Source organism: Anarrhichthys ocellatus, unplaced genomic scaffold (assembly GCF_004355925.1).
Source record: "Anarrhichthys ocellatus isolate YVR2014 unplaced genomic scaffold, GSC_Weel_1.0 scaffold2, whole genome shotgun sequence".
NCBI classification, from domain to species: Eukaryota; Metazoa; Chordata; class Actinopteri; order Perciformes; family Anarhichadidae; genus Anarrhichthys; species Anarrhichthys ocellatus.
Window position 1 is genome coordinate 7034215 of NW_022280032.1, and position 19040 is coordinate 7053254.

At 41.9% G+C, this 19040-nt stretch overlaps 2 protein-coding genes across 2 annotated transcripts; one reads left to right on the forward strand and one right to left on the reverse strand.

Annotated features, from left to right (window-relative positions):
- Positions 1–666: 666 nt before the first annotated feature.
- On the reverse strand, positions 667–9273 carry LOC116395027 (ETS domain-containing protein Elk-3-like). The gene is made up of 5 exons (XM_031868530.1): positions 8908–9273; positions 5283–5491; positions 4175–4954; positions 2239–2361; positions 667–1426 (listed from the first exon to the last, which is right to left on the reverse strand). The coding sequence occupies exons 2-5, from the start codon at positions 5487–5489 to the stop codon at positions 1328–1330; spliced, it is 1209 nt and encodes a 402-aa protein (XP_031724390.1). The 5' UTR covers positions 5490–5491; positions 8908–9273; the 3' UTR covers positions 667–1327.
- Positions 9274–11582: 2309 nt separating this feature from the next.
- On the forward strand, positions 11583–17944 carry hal (histidine ammonia-lyase). Its single transcript, XM_031866165.1, has 20 exons — positions 11583–11841; positions 12037–12097; positions 12378–12405; positions 12481–12555; positions 12682–12754; positions 12876–12942; positions 13041–13078; positions 13206–13331; positions 13475–13614; positions 13805–13852; positions 14083–14230; positions 14333–14428; positions 14826–14884; positions 15125–15205; positions 15380–15445; positions 15540–15705; positions 15938–16072; positions 16845–16953; positions 17072–17141; positions 17295–17944. Exons 1-20 carry the CDS (start codon positions 11595–11597, stop codon positions 17421–17423), a joined length of 1962 nt encoding a protein of 653 aa, XP_031722025.1. The 5' UTR covers positions 11583–11594; the 3' UTR covers positions 17424–17944.
- The last annotated feature ends 1096 nt before the right edge of the window (positions 17945–19040 follow it).

Here is a 19040-nt window from a genome sequence, read left to right on the forward strand (position 1 = left end):
TTTAACGACATACTATTCAATGACATTTTGTTTGCGTCTTCTCTTCAACTCGTACTGAAAAATCAACGGTAACATTGCAAAAAGGAGCCGCTAATAGCTAGTTAGAAACACTTTAAACGCACCAATTTTCCTCAATCTGAACAAATACCGGCTTAAAGACTGGTGCTCAGGTTGTAGCCACAACGTAACTGACAGAATCCATTGTACTTCCTGTTCACAACCCTCAATGCATTATGTGAATTGTTCTTCCAAACGTTTCTGCCAGACTATCCCTCTATTTCGATGTCGTCCCTGTGTTGGGGACGTCCTCTGCGGTAGACTAAACTATATCAAACCAAAATGAATGCTTTCATCTTTGTCTCCCCTCAGGCAACGGCAAGAGCAGAAGACAGAGCATGCTGTTTTACATTCTCTGACTGGATGTTGGCGTGGAGCATCATCATCACTTGATTTCTGCCTCCGACGGTGCTGTTCTCATCATTTGTGGTTTTGTATGATATGACTTTAATTGTTGACCATTGTCATCAGGATTTCATTGAATTTGCCTTTTGAATCATTTTTTCTAGAGTAAAGAAAAATAAATCTACAGTTTAAACAGAAATCACATGAACTGGTTTGTCTTTTTTGACTCCTAACATTTTGTTTTAGCTACTGTGAAATCTTCAATTTAAAGGCAAGCATTCAATGCTTTGTTTATTGAAAATGACAAGACATTCTTCACAATACAAAATTATACAGAATACAAACTGTATACCAAGTCCAGTATAAAAAAGAACATTACAAGTGTTAAAGGTTTTCATTGATTTGAAATCTCGTCTTCATTAAAAGAGTTTGGAAAGGAAAAATAGGACAACAAGGCACAGCCGGTACTATCTGAGAAGCATAGTGCATACAATACCCCACAAGTGAAACAACCAGTTTCACATCGTGATGAACACTCAAGGGGAAAAAAAAAAAAAAGATTACTTTTTTTTTTTTTTTTTTTAAAAATAAAAAAAAAACAAGCTCTCTGCACAGAATGAGCAGCTAGCTAGCCTTTTGCAGCTAGCTACACGTCACTGCTGTCCGTTGTGGAAAGGGTCATGTGGAAATGTGCTGTACTTCATCACAGAGAGCCAGACGTCTCACAGACATCGTGGCATATGGCTTTTACCAAGTGCTTTCAACCACTGGAATCTGAAGCAACTCAAGTGCAAAAAAGTGAGGTCACATACCGTCTTGTGGGACTTTACTGAAGCACAAAATGAACAAGACGGGCAAGAGGTTGCTGCTAATGACGGTGAGAATAAGAGATGGATGAAGATGGGGAGGTTCACCGGATCCTGGATCAGGATTTGTGGGTGGTGGGGGACAGGAGCAGGGAGGAGGGTGTTCCTTCCAGGGTTGGCAGGTGGACAGGCATGTGTCCGTTGATTAGGCTGGGGAACTGTGGAGGAAGAGAAAGGAGCTGAGAGTTAGCGAGGAGGGGACGGAGGCTTCATGAAAGCGGCTTTCCGGTGAGGAACTGCAGCATTGTCACTGCTCTGGTTTCCTGTTGTTCTTTTACTCATTGTGCCTCTTCCTTTTCACGTCTGTCCCCTGTACCTCCACAACAGAGGGAGAAGTCAACATTATTTGTGCACAAAGAATCCGGTATGGTGTGTGTTCGGCTGTGGTGTATGTGTGTGTGTTTCACAAATGAGGAGCAGCTTTTTAAACCAGTCCACCCTGTTCAGACTGGCTCCCCTGGGCTCAAACAGGAAGTATTCACAGGATTTCCTCTCCCTCTCTGAAACAAGACACCTCTGCTGGACCTGCTTACCAAGTCTCGACTAGTTTCACAACTGTCTGCTATTTTTTTTTTTAGATCTCAAAAACATCTTGTTTTTAGGTTTTATATATGCTTTCTGTCAAATCTAGAAGATCAAGAGTGGTGCTTGCTTTACACAGGCACTGTTTTTTATGACATAGTAGAGGAGCAATATTAATTATATGATGGGTATAAAAGAACAAATGATCCCATATAGGACTCTAGCCTACCTGCTGAAAAAAATCTGGAACCTCCTTCATCTTAAACTCGCCTGAGTAAACATTATGACAGAAGATTAACAACTGCTGGGTAAAATGGGTACTTTGCGCCGCCTCGCAACTTCCTCCTCGGCTCTCAAACACTACCAGTAAACAATAATCGTGTTGAGCTCTCGTATTCTGCTACTTCTGTTGTTACCTGTGTGTCTACACCTGTGTGTGTCTTCTTACCTGAAAGAGGGAGCTGTGGCCCTGCAGCCGGGCGGGGCTGAGCGGAGCTACGGGGCTCAAACTGCTCCAGAAATGGATGCCTGACAACAGCGGACTGTGAGCCAACAGCAAACCAGAGGGAGTCTGTGGGGGGGGGGCACAGAGGGAGGGAGGCTTCATGTAAATAAGAGAAACCAGTAAAGTACAATAAAAACACAGATACCCACTGGTTGGAGAGCATTGCTCTGAGGGCTTTGGTAATGTGAGACATGCCGAAATGGTAAATGGACGTGTATTGGCGTTTGGAAAAACAAACTGACGGAGCAGGAAGGAAGTCTGTGGTTTCTCCCCCGAATACAGGGGTGAGGTGGGGAGGAGAGGAGAGGAGGAGGGGGACAGTGGGGGCTGTTGCTGATTGGGTGTGTGTGTGTGGGGGGGGGGGACCTCAAGCACTTGGAACACCAACTAGAGAAAAAAACATATGAAATCAATTTCTGTCTCTCTCCCTTGGTCTTGTCTCCCCCTCCCCCGTCCTTTCCCCTGTGTCACCTCAGAGAAGTGAGCCAGTGTTGCAGAGGGACCCAGCCCTGCTCCCATTATTAATGGAATTATTGGAGCATATGGCCTCACTTAGGGCCTCTTCCCCCCTCGCATAGGTTGGACTTGCAGAAGATTCCTGTAAATTGCTTGTTTTCCTCTGATCTCACTTCTTGCCCCCTCATAAACAGACAGTGTGAGCGTGGTATTAATGGCTTTCTCAAAGTGTGGATAAAACCTCTGATGTGGCAGAATCATTTTGCTTTGTAACAACTCCGATGTAGACATTATTAACTGAAATAGATTATGCAATCCAAGTTGATGCTTGTAGCAGAGCATTTGGGGTTACAACAAAGACCAAAACAAACCAAAATGTCACGGCTGGATTGATTTGGCTCTACATTTTTTGGCGGAACACAAAGATTGTACAATAAAACCTGAATCCACCTTCTAGCAGTCACTTCCTTTAAGACTGGACAACCAGAAGAGGTACTGGAGCAGCTACTGGATTCACCACACTGCTTGTCAAATGTACATTTGCTTGTGTACTTTAATTTCTCAAACTTTATTTTTGTATCGACATACTTTGATAAGCCCTGTTATTTTCAGCACATAAACATTCTGGCAGTAATTTGGGCTTTTACCCCACAGAGCTGTTTACCGAAAGGATTTGAAAGCTTTAAGCTCGAACCAAACACAGACAATGACTCATTAAATTTGTCTAGTTTCTCTCTGACATGAAAGTGCCTGCGCACATATTACCTTAAAATCATGCCAATTTACCCTTTTCATACCTTTTCTCTGTCTGTTTCTTAAGCAGGTTTTGGTTCAAGTGACTATTTAAAGCAATATAGCAGTAGTGTTTCCACCAACACATGCCAGGCTGTGTCAGATGTCTCCTGCTGCTCTACTCAGACCGCTTTAGGGACACTGACATCATCTCTCTGTGGTCAGCCAGGCCACCACACAGAGGGGACAGAAACAGATAGCATCACACAATTATAACATAATTATATGATTATTATTGGTGCTTCAAATGTGGCTGACACAATCTCTATTATACCTTAAATTATTGAGAGCAGTAATAAGAGAGCCTGTAAACATGTGTCAAATGGTAGCATTGGGTGTGTGAACATGTCTGGACTAGATAGAGATGAAGCCGGTTTTCGGAGGAGCCTCGGGTGTATCATGCTAACACTAATGAACCACAGCTATCCTATTACAGCATACATTGAACATTGAACTCCTTGAATTGTTCCACCAGTTCCTCGAAGGGAACACCCATATGAACATGGGTAGGGGGGACACACACACACACACACACACACACACACACACACACACACACACAGTGACGCTATCTGTCCAGGCTGTGCTGCCAAGAGATACAGTTGTGTATCATTGGGACTCATCGTCTCACCTGTGCAGTGAAAAAGGCCGGAGTGAGGGAGCCAGACGGCAGTGCTGGACTGTTGAGGGCGATGGAGCCGATGTCGCTCCCTGCGAGCAGCAGGGACGGGGATGAGATCTCCAGAGCTTTGGGCTTTTTGCTTTTTGGTAGGAGTCCATCTCCTTGATTACTACTACTACTAGTAGAGCTACTTCTACCACTGCTGCTGCTGCTCCTCCTCTTCTCAGGAGGTTGCAGGGCTCGCTCCCTGTACCCAGAGGAGAGGTTGAGGGGCTGAGCGCTCTGGTCAGAGTCCTCCTCTTCCTCCCTGGCTGCGGGGCTCCAGCTTCGGCCGGGATGGGTGAGGGGAGAGGATGGGGAGCAGAGTTTGGACAACCTGGGGGGGATGTAGGACTCGAACCTGGCAGACGGAGGGGAGCTCCTTCCGTTGGTGTTGGTGCCAAAGCGGATGACGGAACGCGGCTCCTCCTGGTGCTCCCGCAGGGCACGGAGCAGCTCGGGCTGGCTCTGCAGGGAGCTGATGCTGAAGGAGGAGTAGAGTCCAGAGCGGAGGTAGTCGTTGCGACACTGCTGCACACCCAGGGCTGCCAGGGTCCTCCTCTGGGCTTCCTCCTCTCCTTCCTCTTCCTCCTCCTCCTCGACCTCCAGCTCTGACGCCTCTCCTTCCTGAAGGGGGAACCTTCCAGAAGCCAGGCCCATCTCTACCGCCTGAGGGTCCATCTTCAGGATCTCAGGGAAGGACACAAACTTATAGACAAACTTCTGGCCAATCACCTTCTTGATGATGTTCTGTAAAACAGACAAACACCATTAATTAACGAGGAGAACACTTATGTTAAGCAAATGGATATTAATCTAGAAAGTATTAAGAGATGTTGATTAAAACGCTGATGATGACAGCATTTCAGTCCAGCGAAGACGTACTTAAACAACTTTGTGTTAGAGTGCTACATCGCGGCCAGATTTCCACTGTATGTTTGCGGAGAAAGAGGAAGTGCAAGTCTCTATCAGGGGACGTTGCGGTTTTAAGAGAATGTTGCTACACTCCTCTCACATGCCAACAGCACTGTTACACAGAGGCCGTTCCTGCACATTAACCATAGCCAGTTTCCCTCACCTTGTCATAATAGTAGCGCAGGGCTCTGCTCAGCTTGTCGTAGTTCATGTTGGTCTTGTTCTTGCGTAGCCCCCAAAGCTTGGCCACTTCCTCTGACTTCAGGAGCTTGAACTCTCCGTCTGTAGACGTCCAACATATCAGATGCTTGTGACTTTGGTCAAGCAGCAGCTGCAGCAGGAACTGCCAAAGAGTGATGGCACTGTCCATCCCTGCGAAAAGACACGATCACAGTGAGTGAATTTGACATGTAGGGAGCATAGTACTCCTCATCAAAGCCCCCATTGGTCATTTTTAAAACCATCATATCATGTGGTCTGAGGTCGTCCTCTTAAACACAATACTATGACTTTTTATGACATACAATATTTTGACTTTTATTGACATTTTCATGACATACTAAACTATGACTTTATACTGTATCATATGATATTTTTGGCATTTTGTATTTATGGCTTTTTCTGGGATACTATGCCATGACTGTTTTATGACATACAATGACTTCATATGATTGTTTGGCATACTATACTATGACATTTTATATACTATAATGTGACTTCATTACTGTTTTGGCATACTATGCTTTGACATTTTTTGGCAAAGTACATGATGACTTGTTTAACATACTATAATAATATACTATGCCATTTATAATGGCATAGTATATTCTGACTTTTTAAATGGCATACTATACTATGATATGTTTTATGACCTAATATACGATGACTTTTTATTACATTTTTGGTACACTATACTGTGACTTGTTTGGCATACTATACAACAATTTGTTATGACATTTTTTGATGCCATACTATGTGACCTAAAATTTAGATCATATATTTCCCCCCGGGTTAGGGTTACATCACGGTATTACAATAATTAAAATGGATACTTGTCACCAAAACATTCTACCAATTTTCAGTCTATTGGCAATAAAAGGGAACATATCTTGTGAAAGAAAACATTTTTTAAAGAGGGATGTGTTTATTGGCTCCAAATGAGATGAAAAAAAAGATTTATGTAAGAAGAAGCGTTCTGTAAATGTATTGTGATTCACTCAGAGTTAATAGAAACAACCGTCCTGTTGTTTTGAGTTGTGAGTGAACTCTACTGCTGAGCAACCTGGGTCTCAGCAGTACGCTTTTTTTCAGCTCTTTTCACCACAGCCAAACAATGACATAACCTTTTACATGTTAACACACATGAATAAATAGTTTGACAATATGCAGCATAGATGCTGCTGGGCCAGTATTGTAACGATGACACATGGACTGTGAGCAGCGCCGCTCTGCGTACCAGTGCGGCTCAGCAAATGTCAATTCTTATTTTTGTTGGTTTTTGAGAAAAATCGATATAATATTGTATCACGATAAAGCTTGTGATTTGCAGCACTAGTGCGGTACGGCATACAGACTTAATTAGGTTGACGAGGAAGAGCCTGTAACATGTGGAGTAAGGAAGAGTAGAGCGGGGATGAATAGAACAGTGTGTTGTAAAGAGTGTGGGTAATGTGGCAGCACAAGAGAAAAAAAAAATGTAAGGAGGAACAACAGCTCAAGCCAGAAATATGCTGCGGTTCAACCTGGCCCTCTCTCCACAGGAAGTATGACGGGCCCAGGGTGGGTTATTCCTTTAATAGAGGAATGTGCAGCCTTAAAACTCCTGTCTGCCTGCTCGGAGCTCACATATTAAAACTGTGTGTGTTTTTTTTTGGGGGGGGGGGGGCTGTTTCTGTCACAAATGGGATTTTAAAAAAAAACTCCCAACTTCATTTGATAAAAATGATTTATCAATTAGTTAAAAGACATGATTAATCATTGGCAAAAAATTTGATAATTGGTTAATCGTTGAGTCATTAAGTTCAAATGCTTTGCTGTTGTCTAGCATCTCAAATCACCTTGTAATCTGAGGCACTGTGATGGCCAATTAAGAGAGAGGCGATATAATCGATGATGAAAGTAATAGTTGCAGAACTACACCAGGGACACGCCTATACATCAAACTTAAATACTTTTTTGTTAGGGACTGTAATTTGTCTGTAGCACTAAACTACAAAAACTGTCAAGTACAAAAATCACGTTTTAATTCAGAGTTTTGCCAATTTTAGACACAATCTTATTCATCCAGAGTTGCTCTTAAGCTGTTTGAACAATTTGGCTTATTTTGCTAAATAAATAAAAACAAATCCATATTCCTCAAAGTAAAGCATAAAATAAATAAAAGTAATAACTACTTTGGTATCACTTAGGTATACCTGACACAGCCCTACACACTGATGGACCTGACGGAGTCTCATCCTGTATACTCTGCTGTCTTACCTGAGGATGTGAGGAGCGATAAGTGGCCGATGCTAAAAAACAATGATGACAAACTGGCCTTTCAGCCGCTACACATCTCTGTCCAGAGAGGGGAGCGAGGGAGGGACGAACTCATTTCCGACACAAGCGATCCCCTGTGTTTTCTATCTGCCATGTGAAACTACAAACCTGTCAAAGTCAGGACTTCCTCCTATTCTACTTCCAAGGACAAATGTTGAGGAGAGGGGATCCCACAGCAGGGGAGCGTTTCCCCAGTCCTGCCACACTTCCCACTATAACCCCAGAGGGAGAGGGTCAAAAGATCAAATCAGTATCCCCTTTTCCGCAGCTACACCCTTTAAACCAATCTGAACCCGGACCTCGGCTTGGCTTTTAAACACTTTGAAGCAAAGGTAAACCTATACAAGGCGACGGAGCTGACAGGTCTACAATTAGGCCAGTGTGACTTATAAACATTGAACTTTACAAGATGCTGCAAATAGCTCAGAGGGACTTTAAAGCATGAAGCAGCTACTGTAGTTCAGAAATATGAGCAGATGTTTAAATGTTATCAAGTACAACCTAGTGATAACCTCACTACTGGTACCTTATTAGAATATTAGATTGATAGGCCTACCGCACAGAGGTGAAATCCCCAACAACAGTCGCTGTGTGAACCGCAGACATGTCATAACTCTTCCGAGGAGTATTACATTATGTTTGCTTTAGTCGGGCATCAGGAGCCCTGCTGCGGATGCTCGGACTGAGAAGTCTCGCTGTGCGCACAAAGCCATCCAGTGTTGGCTGAACGGAAACTGCTAATGAGATTAGATGGTGTGTGCAGACATTACTTAGCCATGACTAAATCTGCCATCTTCCTGTTCGCACACGGTGGAAAATTCAACAGTGGGGCCCATAAGAGAAACATCTCTAAACAGCAGACACGGACTAGTTGTTGCATTGCTCGTCTTCTGTTTGTTTGCTACATTAGTGTCCGGGACTTGAAAGTTGCAGTAGCCTTACTGTTACGCACAGAGGTTTTTGGATCACTATGTTGCCCCACTGACTCATTTTCAAGATGTTGCTTGGACCGGAAGACGGCACAATCGTGTCCTCATCTAAAAGCTGTAAACCTGATTATTCTTACTTTAAAACTTTAAAAAAAATACACTGGATCCGAAGAGTTTAACTAAACACACTGCGGAAACGTCACGGCACGGACACTTCACAGTGAATCCGGTCGCTAGTACTGCTAATCATGCATTATTACACTCTCTACAAGACAACAAAGCAATGTTCATAGAAAGATGTCCGGTTTATTTCTACGTTACCTGCGATCTCTCACTCGGGTGTTTTCCCTCCGCGAAACTTTACGGTGAAGCTTGTGTGATCCCTGTTTTTTCCATGCTTACTTCTGGTCTACACAGTTGTGCTGGACTGAAATAGGATCCTGCGCTTTTTCTTCTTCTGAGCAGGAAGTTGGAGCAGGCAGACACAGAGCCGGCTGACTTCCTCTCCCCGACGATTCCCCAGGCAGTTTGCAGTCTGTGTAAACACACTTTTCCTCCCCTCCTCTTCTCCTCGGCCTGCCCGCTGACGGCCAGCAGTGGGCCTACTCTGCATCGGCACACATGGCGATGCAGAAACTCCTACAGCCCATAAACTGACATCATCCGTCCGCAGGCCAGCGTGGTGCGTTCAGGTTCGCCTCGTTAGTTCAAACAAACACCTACAGTCACGTGATTTGAGGCGTTATCCCATTTCGTTTTCATAACCCTAACCCACAGTGGTGGAAGAAGTATTCAGATATTTTACTTAGTAAAAGAAGCAATATTACATTGTAAATGTAATCGGTTAGTTAAAGTTAAAGAACTGCATCAAAATCGCACTCAAGTAAAAGTACAAATGTATGAGGTATCAAAACATACTGAAAGTAAAAGTACTCATTATACAGAGGGACCTATTTCAGACTAATATTATAATTCAGTGTGCTTTTGCACAGGCAGTGAAAGCACACTGACTGTAATCCTGCGGGCTTAATAATAATAATAATAATAATAATAATAATAATAATAATAATAATCTTTATCGAAAAGTTTGGCACGCTTCTCCTCACACAGCGTTGCCAACAGCGGCGTGAAAAATACCTTAAATCGTGCGGCCCGATCGGGAATAGTGTGCTATCTATTTTTCGGAGAGATTCGCCCAGCGGTTTTCCCGAAAATCCCAAAAAACGGAGCAAAATCGCCCCATTGACTTGAATGGGGTTTCGGCGTGAAGAGAGCTAAAAAAACACTTAACTTTGGGCCCATATTGACTAGCCGTACATTAACGTAGAAACATGATTCAAAGTTTAAAACGTAGACAAAACGCTGCACTTTATTGAGCCAAAGGGACATTTTGATAGCTAGCACAGTTTTCATGAAGTCACAGATTAAGTTTCAGGAACATTTTGTGTCTGTTTCAGATTTTATAATGGGTGTGTATTGCGCAGCTCGTTAAGAGCTAGAGTGAGAGCATGACTGTCAGAGTGGAGCAGAGCAGGAAAATATTCTGTGATGTTTCCAAACAAATTGCTCCAGCTCCCACAATTTTTACTCTTTATTCACCATTTTTGACCCAAAAGCTTGGAAATGTTGTGCTGTCACACACAGATGTCTGTGGAATCCAACGGACTTACACATTTGGCTCAAAGAGCTGCAGAGCGACATGAACTCCAACCAACTGCTCCATTAGACTCCATGTTAAATCTATCATACAGTCATTCAGGTCTTAAATATTTTTAGAGAACCCCCCCCCCTCCTCCCATTTCAAAATAAAAGCCCCAGAGTGGGAATTCTAACTGGAATGCTTGTGATGAAGCCTGTCATTTAATAACCTCTGTGTTTGTGTGTCAAACATTATGAATATGGCTCCTCTCCCCCACCCAGTCCCACCCTTTCAAAATAAAAGCCCCATAGAGTAACTGTATCCCGTCATTTCCAAAGGCTTCTCAACCAAAGGTTTATATCTTAAATACAGAAATTATGGGAGCGTAAAACTCTTCTCAAACAAAGATGTTTATGTCCAATACAGAAATGACGGGAGCCATTTGTGGACTGTCCATCACGAATACAAGATTCAATCCAAGAGTATGAATCTAAAATGCAGAAAAGAGAGAAGCGATATATCAATCAAAGCTCAACGATACTACCGGTAACATCGGCATGTGTAGTTATATATTGCGACGTCTTCGGGCAGTAGAAGCCACACTGTCAAAATTTCTTTAGGAATTTTCTAGTTGTGTATATAACTTTAATAACTGTTATATTAATTATTTAAGTTACTACCTTTGTTCAGCACTTTTTGGAAGAATTAATTTGATCCCAATCGAGGTATAAAATTGTGTGAGATTTTGATGATGCACTTATCTTTGCAGATAAAAATCATCATAGGATTCAACCTTTGCACCCCTACCACGTAACATTATGTTGAATCAACAAACTGAGCTTCACATGTTCACAGTATTGTGTCCACCTCCTGTAACATTCACATACACTCGGAATGTCTGAGAGCAAGTGAAGCCATCAGTAGTCATAGGATACATTTCAGATTCATTTGTGATAACATTTTAAGTCATTTTGAGAATAAGAGTCACTTGATTTTGGTGTTGGTAGTAAAACAATAACTGGTCCGGTTGTTACACTTTAAGGACAATATTGGCTACCTGTCTTCCAGTCAACTAGTTTAAAAAAAGTCAGCAGCTACGTCACGTTTGGCTCCTTCAAACACATGAAAGCCAGCATGTTTTTCGCTGCCAGTGCGTATGTGGTTAAATCACGTGAAAGCCTTTGGGTCGATGTGTCGAAACATCTACGTGACCGACCTGTGGAGGTCAGTGGTCCCCGAGGTGTGACACCGGCGAGGCGTGGCCCCTGAGCGGCGCGTCTGATTGGCGGCTGCACTTTAGGTGGCTGAAGGTGGTACCCTGGGGAGCGGCGAGCAGCGCTCACTGCAGCAAGGGACCCGCTGAAGCGCAATGCCTGGTTTTACTGTCCATATCCGAGATGAGTGGCTGGCGGTGCCCTGCCGGGATACCACGAACACCATCCGGTGGCTCGGACACGAGGCGCTTAAACGCTACATGAAGAACAAGCCAGACAACGGCGGCATCACGGCTCTGAAGGACACTCGTTTTGTTGTGCGCAGGTGCCAGGGTTTGGGTTTGTTGGACGCGGATGACACCATCGAGGATGTACTGGAGGACAATGACTTTGTCGAGCTTGGTAAAGACCGTATACCTTTAAAATAAATAAGTTAATAAGAATGTTATAGGAGACAGTTGTGCCTCTTGTTGTGCGTAATTGTGCATGGTTAGGTATGTACCGACGATAGGAGACATTAATATGTAGCCTAGATGTTACAATATCTACCAAGAAGAAATGTGTACAATGTTTAATATTAATGTCCTGTACTTACAGCTATTGAAGGGGACACCATGTCTCCTGACTTCATCCCGTATGAGCCTGGAGTTTCTCATCTGTATCCTTAAACCTATTAAGTATTTGTGCCCTTTTAATAATAGTGGGAACTTGGGCAGTGAAGTTGGTACCAAATAATATTTTTTAAATCAGTTTTTAATTTTGTTTATGCAATTACATTGTTTTCAATTGAGGGTAACACTGACTTTTGAAAGAATAAAATAAATATCAGTTATACATTTCACAAGATTACATGTATGTTTTTATAATTTCTGTAATAAGATAATACAGTACTGTGCAACATCGTATCGGACGTTATCCTTAATTACTATGTGAAATAGTACAGCATTGTACAAAGAACCCAGAGAGGTAAGTGTTTATACTACTACAATTGAAATGCTATTTCACTGACTACTTCTGTGTAACACAACTCTTCATGTGCAGTATATTTCCTTGGATGGAAACAGCTTGACATCGACAGATCTGGTCAACTTAGGAAGAGGACTCTACAAGATAAAGGTAATGATCAACAAATTGTATTTGTTTTAATCGCTAGTCTGTTTAATCTTTGACTTTTTCTTTTTAAATCTTTGACTTTTTCTTTTTAAATCTTTGACTTAACAATTCCCTTTTCCAACATTTCAGCTGACTTTGGATGCAGAAAACAACGTTGTGCAAGCTAGACAGCTTTTGGACACTATTGTCAAAGAAAACAAAGGTAATATAGACCATAAATGCATTGATCTAACTACTACTCAGCTACTGATAAAATACGGCATTTCATTAAGTCAATGATCCCATGTATTGAGTTATCTGTCTCTCTCTCTCTGTTCCTCCAGTTGTCTATGGAATCACAACAGGTTTTGGCAAATTTGCCCGAACAGTTATTCCTGTCAGCAAGCTCAAGTACAGACAATATTTTACAGTCCGTTTACTTTGACAATGTTACATCTTCTGTTGCAGTATGAGCTGGTTTTATGTGCTGATGTGTGCTTGTTCCACAGGGAGCTGCAGGAGAACTTGGTGCGGTCACACTCGGCAGGTAGTAAAGCTCTCTGTAATGCTCGATTATTAGTCTGAAATTAAAATCTCAACATTTTCAGCGCTCCTGACAAAGTCTTTTAGGTTTTGCTGTATTTATACCACCAACGTTATGCTATGGTGTGTAGGTGTGGGAAACCCGCTGAGCCCAGAAAGGACCCGCATGCTTCTTGCTCTGAGGATCAATGTTCTGGCCAAAGGGTACAGCGGAATTTCTCTGGAAACCCTTCATGCCATGATCCAAGCCTTCAACGGTAAGCCACCAGCCTCATTTTATATTAACCGACCGGGGATATCAGATCAGTTGATTGCTGATAACTTTCTCTTAGGGATCAGTATTGGGGAAGCTGACTGTCACATGACTAATCTTCATCTCTAACTCACTCTATCCCTGCAGCTTCCTGCCTCTCCTATGTCCCAGAGAAGGGAAGCGTTGGTGCAAGTGGAGACCTCGCACCCCTTTCTCACCTGGCCCTGGGGCTGATGGGAGAGGGGAAAATGTGGTCTCCCAAGAGCGGATGGGCAGATGCCAAATATGTAAGATCTTTCAGATATAACTGTCATAATGCCTTTTCCATGGTTGGACAACATAACTTGCTTAATCATGCAGGAAATGTGCCCTCTGCTTGTAAGAGTGACAGGTAGCAAGGTCCAATAGGAAAACATGTTTGCTTTTTGATGACCCTTAACCTTTTACATGTTTTTTTCTCCTTTCATCTCTGGCCAGGTCCTGGAGGCCCATGGACTGAAGCCAATATCACTAAGGCCTAAAGAGGTAATGTTAACCCACCGTGCTCTCTCATATTTGATTTGGCTGCACTAAAGAACCTGACCCAGGGTTCACTGGGAATGCATTGTGGTTTCTCCTCAGGCACAGACGAACAACAATAGTGTTTATAATTCTAATTAGACAACACAATATAGTGCCGCCTGTGCTGCATTTTCCTCGTGGCTTCTTAAAGTGGAAAATATGTACATCTCACTCCCAGTCTTTCCCCCACACAGGGTCTTGCTTTGATCAACGGGACCCAAATGATCACCTCTCTGGGGGCCGAGGCCGTGGAGCGAGCCCAGGCGATTGCTCGGCAGGCAGACATCATTGCTGCTCTGACCCTAGAGGTGCTAAAGGGAACCACCAAGGCCTTTGACAGTGGTGAGCAGACGCAGTGCTGGTGAACAAAAATAAATGTCTACCTCAAACTCCGAGATTCTGTATGTGTTCCAGCGTTCCTCATCTGCTTGTCTCATCCTGCAGACATTCATAGGCTGCGGCCCCACCCCGGACAGATCGAGGTGGCCCAACGCTTCCGCTCGCTGCTGGACTCTGATCACCATCCATCCGAGCTTGCAGGTCAGAGGGCAGGCCCGTATTCTAAAACAGACAAGTAACACAACACTATACAACCAACACACCAAGTTATTGTCACTGTAGCCTCAGAGCAAGACTATGTATGGCTTACAGGGTCACAGTGAGTGGAGTTTGCATGCGACAGTAACACCATATTGGTGCCAATATAACCAAAAAACAAACGTCTGTATGGAATATTTTCTCCCACTGTGCTTGAACAAGGTACTGGTTTTAGAGCTGGAGCACTACTCTGTGGCAGCACATAGCTCATACATATCAAACATGGTTTAAATGTAGAGGGTGTATCTCCCCAGATGGATTAATAAAGTATAACTTTTGGTAATATGCCTGCATTGAACCCTAAAACATGTCTGTATCTGGTGTTGGTATGTTTGTCCAGAGAGCCACCGGTTTTGTGACAGAGTCCAGGATGCCTACACCATGCGATGCTGTCCTCAGGTAAATTCAAGTTGATCTATACAGCCCAAAATCACAATTTTCTCCCTGAGGACTTTACAGTCAGTACACTCTCGATCATTACAATTTGGAAAAGGAAAAAGTGGTGGATTCTCTCGTGGTAGAGCCAATGAGTGATAGTCCTGAAACAGGGCATTGAGATTTGTTATAATTGGACTAGGACTGTGCTTAAAGTGTTGTTGAGTTGTTTCTGAGCATTCCTTTTTTCGTTTCTCTACACAGGTTCATGGAATCACCAATGACACAATAACATTTGTCCTGAACATCATCAATACAGAAATCAACAGCGCCACTGACAATCCTGTATCCTTCGCCGGCATTAAGATGAAAAAAGACTGTTACGTGTTTCTAGAAGTGCCACTTTTGTCTCTGCACTCAAAACTGTAAAGTGGTTTAACCACAAATTCTAGGTTCTGCCACAAGTTGGATTTTATTTTAAGTCAGGGGTGATATATGTTTTCTTAACGGCCATACAAGATGGTATTTGCAGAAAGAGGAGAGACCATTTCAGGTGGGAATTTCCATGGTGAATACCCAGCTAAGGTATGTATGTTTGTCACTCATATAACATTGTATTTTTTGTTATTTGTTGTACTTTTTGTTATCATCTCTTTCATTGCCCTTTCCTTTCTTTAAGGCTCTGGACTTTTTAGCCATTGCGGTCCACGAGCTGGCCTCCATCAGCGAGAGGAGGATCGAAAGGTTGTGTAACCCGTCACTGAGTGAGCTGCCGGCCTTCCTCGTCAATGAGGGAGGACTCAACTCAGGCTTCATGATTGCTCATTGCACCGCTGCTGCCTTGGGTTAGTGTGCAAAAAGATACAATAAAATGAAGCAGTAACATCAGTAAAGTGAATTAAATTTGACTTTATGTTGATTAAAATAGATGTTGATTGAATTAAATAGGTTTTAATATTGACTGATGAATTTCAGGTATATTTTAAACAAAAATATATATGGTGTGTTATTAAAAAAAACAGCATTTCATCATATGCATGAATTTTTAACACTAATCTCCATTTTTGTACTGTCTAGTTTCAGAGAATAAAGTTTTGTGTCATCCATCGTCTGTGGACTCCTTGTCCACCAGTGCTGCCACTGAGGACCATGTGTCCATGGGAGGCTGGGCAGCTAGGAAGGCCCTGAGGGTTGTGGAGCATGTGGAGCAAGGTAAGATAATCCTAATATATTTGGATTATTGCTATTCATATTTTAAACATCATATTACAGTAATTATGAGGCACAGATATTGGGAAAATGCTAAACACAGTGATTACGTTAACAACGTTACAATGAAATCTAATGTAGGGACCCTGGACTTCAGTGAAGTTCTTTACACTGGCATCAAATAAACAGTCAAATGGCAGAAATGACTGAAACACTAAAGGAAAAGTGACTAACTTTATAAGTTACACAAGCTGCTGCATAGCTCAGTTGTATGAAGTTCAATGGTCATTAGCATCAGCCTGAAAAGCTGAAAACAGCTAATTCTGACTTTTAAAAAGTGTCGTTAATATACATGGACATATAACATGTCATTTAAATGATATTCCCTCATGATTCTTTTAAATATAGAATTATAATTGACATATAATTCAAGGATCAAGGAAGGAGTGAAGCCTTTCTAAAGACACATTTGTGAAATAATAATCCTACATTATTCAATGTCATGTCACACCTAACATTTGGTCCAGTCCCTCACTCTACTGTGTTCAGTACGCAGTGCTGGCTACAGCAACCTTACTGCAAACACAGGATTCTCATTCAACGCACCAAAAGTAGTGACTTCAGATGTTGTGTAATGTTTTAATTGTGTGACTGAATTAATTACAACAAAAAGAGGACGTACCTAAATAAGACTTTATATAAAATACTATTCTTTTGCAAATTAACTCAGTAAGTGATTATGTAATTGTCACGTCTAATTTTTCGTTTGCATCAGTTCTTGCTATAGAGCTGCTGGCAGCCTGTCAGGGTATCGAGTTCCTCCGTCCACTTCGTACCACCACTCCATTGGAGAAGGTCTATGAACTTGTGCGCAGTGTGGTCAAGTAAGTCAAACAGATGTGGCCAAGGTTCACAGCTTTCAGTCCACTAAAATGATGTACAGGATAGTTAATATTTATCCACTGTTCCACTTCTGACTCTCAACTCTTCTGCCGTTAACAGGCCATGGATTAAAGACAGATTCATGTCTCCGGACATTGAAGCTGTTCACCGTCTTCTACTCGACCAGAAGGCAAGTGACATATATCTTATAGATATGGGACACATTTTACAGCCACAGTAAAAATGAACATTGCTTCCGACGTATGTACATATAATCTCCACAGGGATGGAAATGGAAAAACTAAATTGAGAATCAAGTAACATGTTTTTATTTTCAACTCAGGTGTGGAATGTGGCCAAACCTTACATCGACAAGTATCAGACAGAGTTCATCCCCGAGTCCCGTCCCGTGTCTCCTACTGCCTTCTCTCTGGACTCAGCATCCCAGCGGAAACGTGTTCGCCATGAGTGAAAACACGGACGACTTTTGTTATTTTGAAATAAGCGTCAATTATTGACAAAGATCAAAGATTGATTTGAGGAGCCAATGTTGTTTTGACCCTTTTAAACTAAACTCTTACTTGATTTCTAACATTTGTAATCCTTGAGCATATCTTGGTAATTTAATAATTGGGTATTTCTCTAGTAATTATTGGGTGTTTATCTTGCATATAGCTTGACCTACACCACTGTGCACTAGAGTTGTATTTATCTAAACTTTTGTTGTTCCTTTAAAATGTGCCTAATTGAGTTATTGCCACATGACTACCTCATTCATTGCACCATGTTCATATCAAATAGTTTTAATGGTGTAGCACAAACGCTGCTATGATTAAATGCTTTTTTTTCTGGTGGAATTACAGGTAATCTGAAATGATTGTCATCTGTACATTTCTGTTAGACAACACAAAATAAAAGTTCAAAAAGCTGCATTCTTTAATGGTTTGTATGATTATGTAATTCCTCCTTTCTGCATACTATTATTTATTGTTTGTCTGAACATTTAGGTGCTTTACAGAAATGACTTTACATATTAATATACTAACTTAATTCTGGTTTGTTATTAGAGAATGTAAAGATTACTTTTAGTAGCAGTGGTGGTAGAAGTACTGATAGTATTAGTTACAATAACAGTATATCTCTTATCATCAATGATACTGATATTACCTATATACTGCACTTGAGTATAACTTCAAGGTACTTTACTTCCATAATTCAATTTTATGGTACTTTATACTTCTACTCCACGACATTTCGGAGGGAAATATTTGACTTTACTGCACTACATTTATCTGACAGCTGGAATTACTAGTTACTTTGCAGATTCAGATTTTACAAACAAAATGTGATGAATTTATAAAATATGATACTGTGCTTTCGATCAAAACAGTATATAAAGTAGTTCAAATGTGCTCTAGCGATAACATACTTCATAATATTCCAATACTCTCTAAATTACAGAACTAAAACTATTTAATTGTCTTTTATCCCAGTACCTCAATTACATACACACTCGGAGTAAACAGACAGAATTGTGTTATACATTCACACTGCTTTTGTTCCCTGTGTGCTGAACCTTAGGGAAGTAAGTTTAACAGAAGCTCCCGTGTCCAGATAAACAACACTTACCTGTGCAGACTGAGAAGCCACCTTGAGGCACTGTGATGTAAAACCCGAGGAAAATAAAGTTGCATGTCACAGACCTGCAAACGCAGCATTGGTAAACATACTCAAAGGTTACACAAACAACTCTTCACAGATAGTAGCACAGGGGCAGAAGTCTGCTGTGCACAGAAATAGCTCAATATTACTATAAAGACGTCATTGTGTCCTTAGCCTAATTCAACAAGTCAATTTGTTGCAATCTCAGCCTTTTCCAAACATACCCTCAAATTTACGAACAGCTAAATTTAGGTTTTTTTCTGCATTGACTTCATTTAACCAACGCTAAATGAAAGAAAATGTGTTTCTACAGGCTACAACCCCCACTCATAAATGCAAAGATAGGCTGAAGTCCAGAGGAGCAGAGGAGTCTCTGTTAAAGGTAACACCAGAACATTCACTGTTCATATAACGTTACAAACCTGCT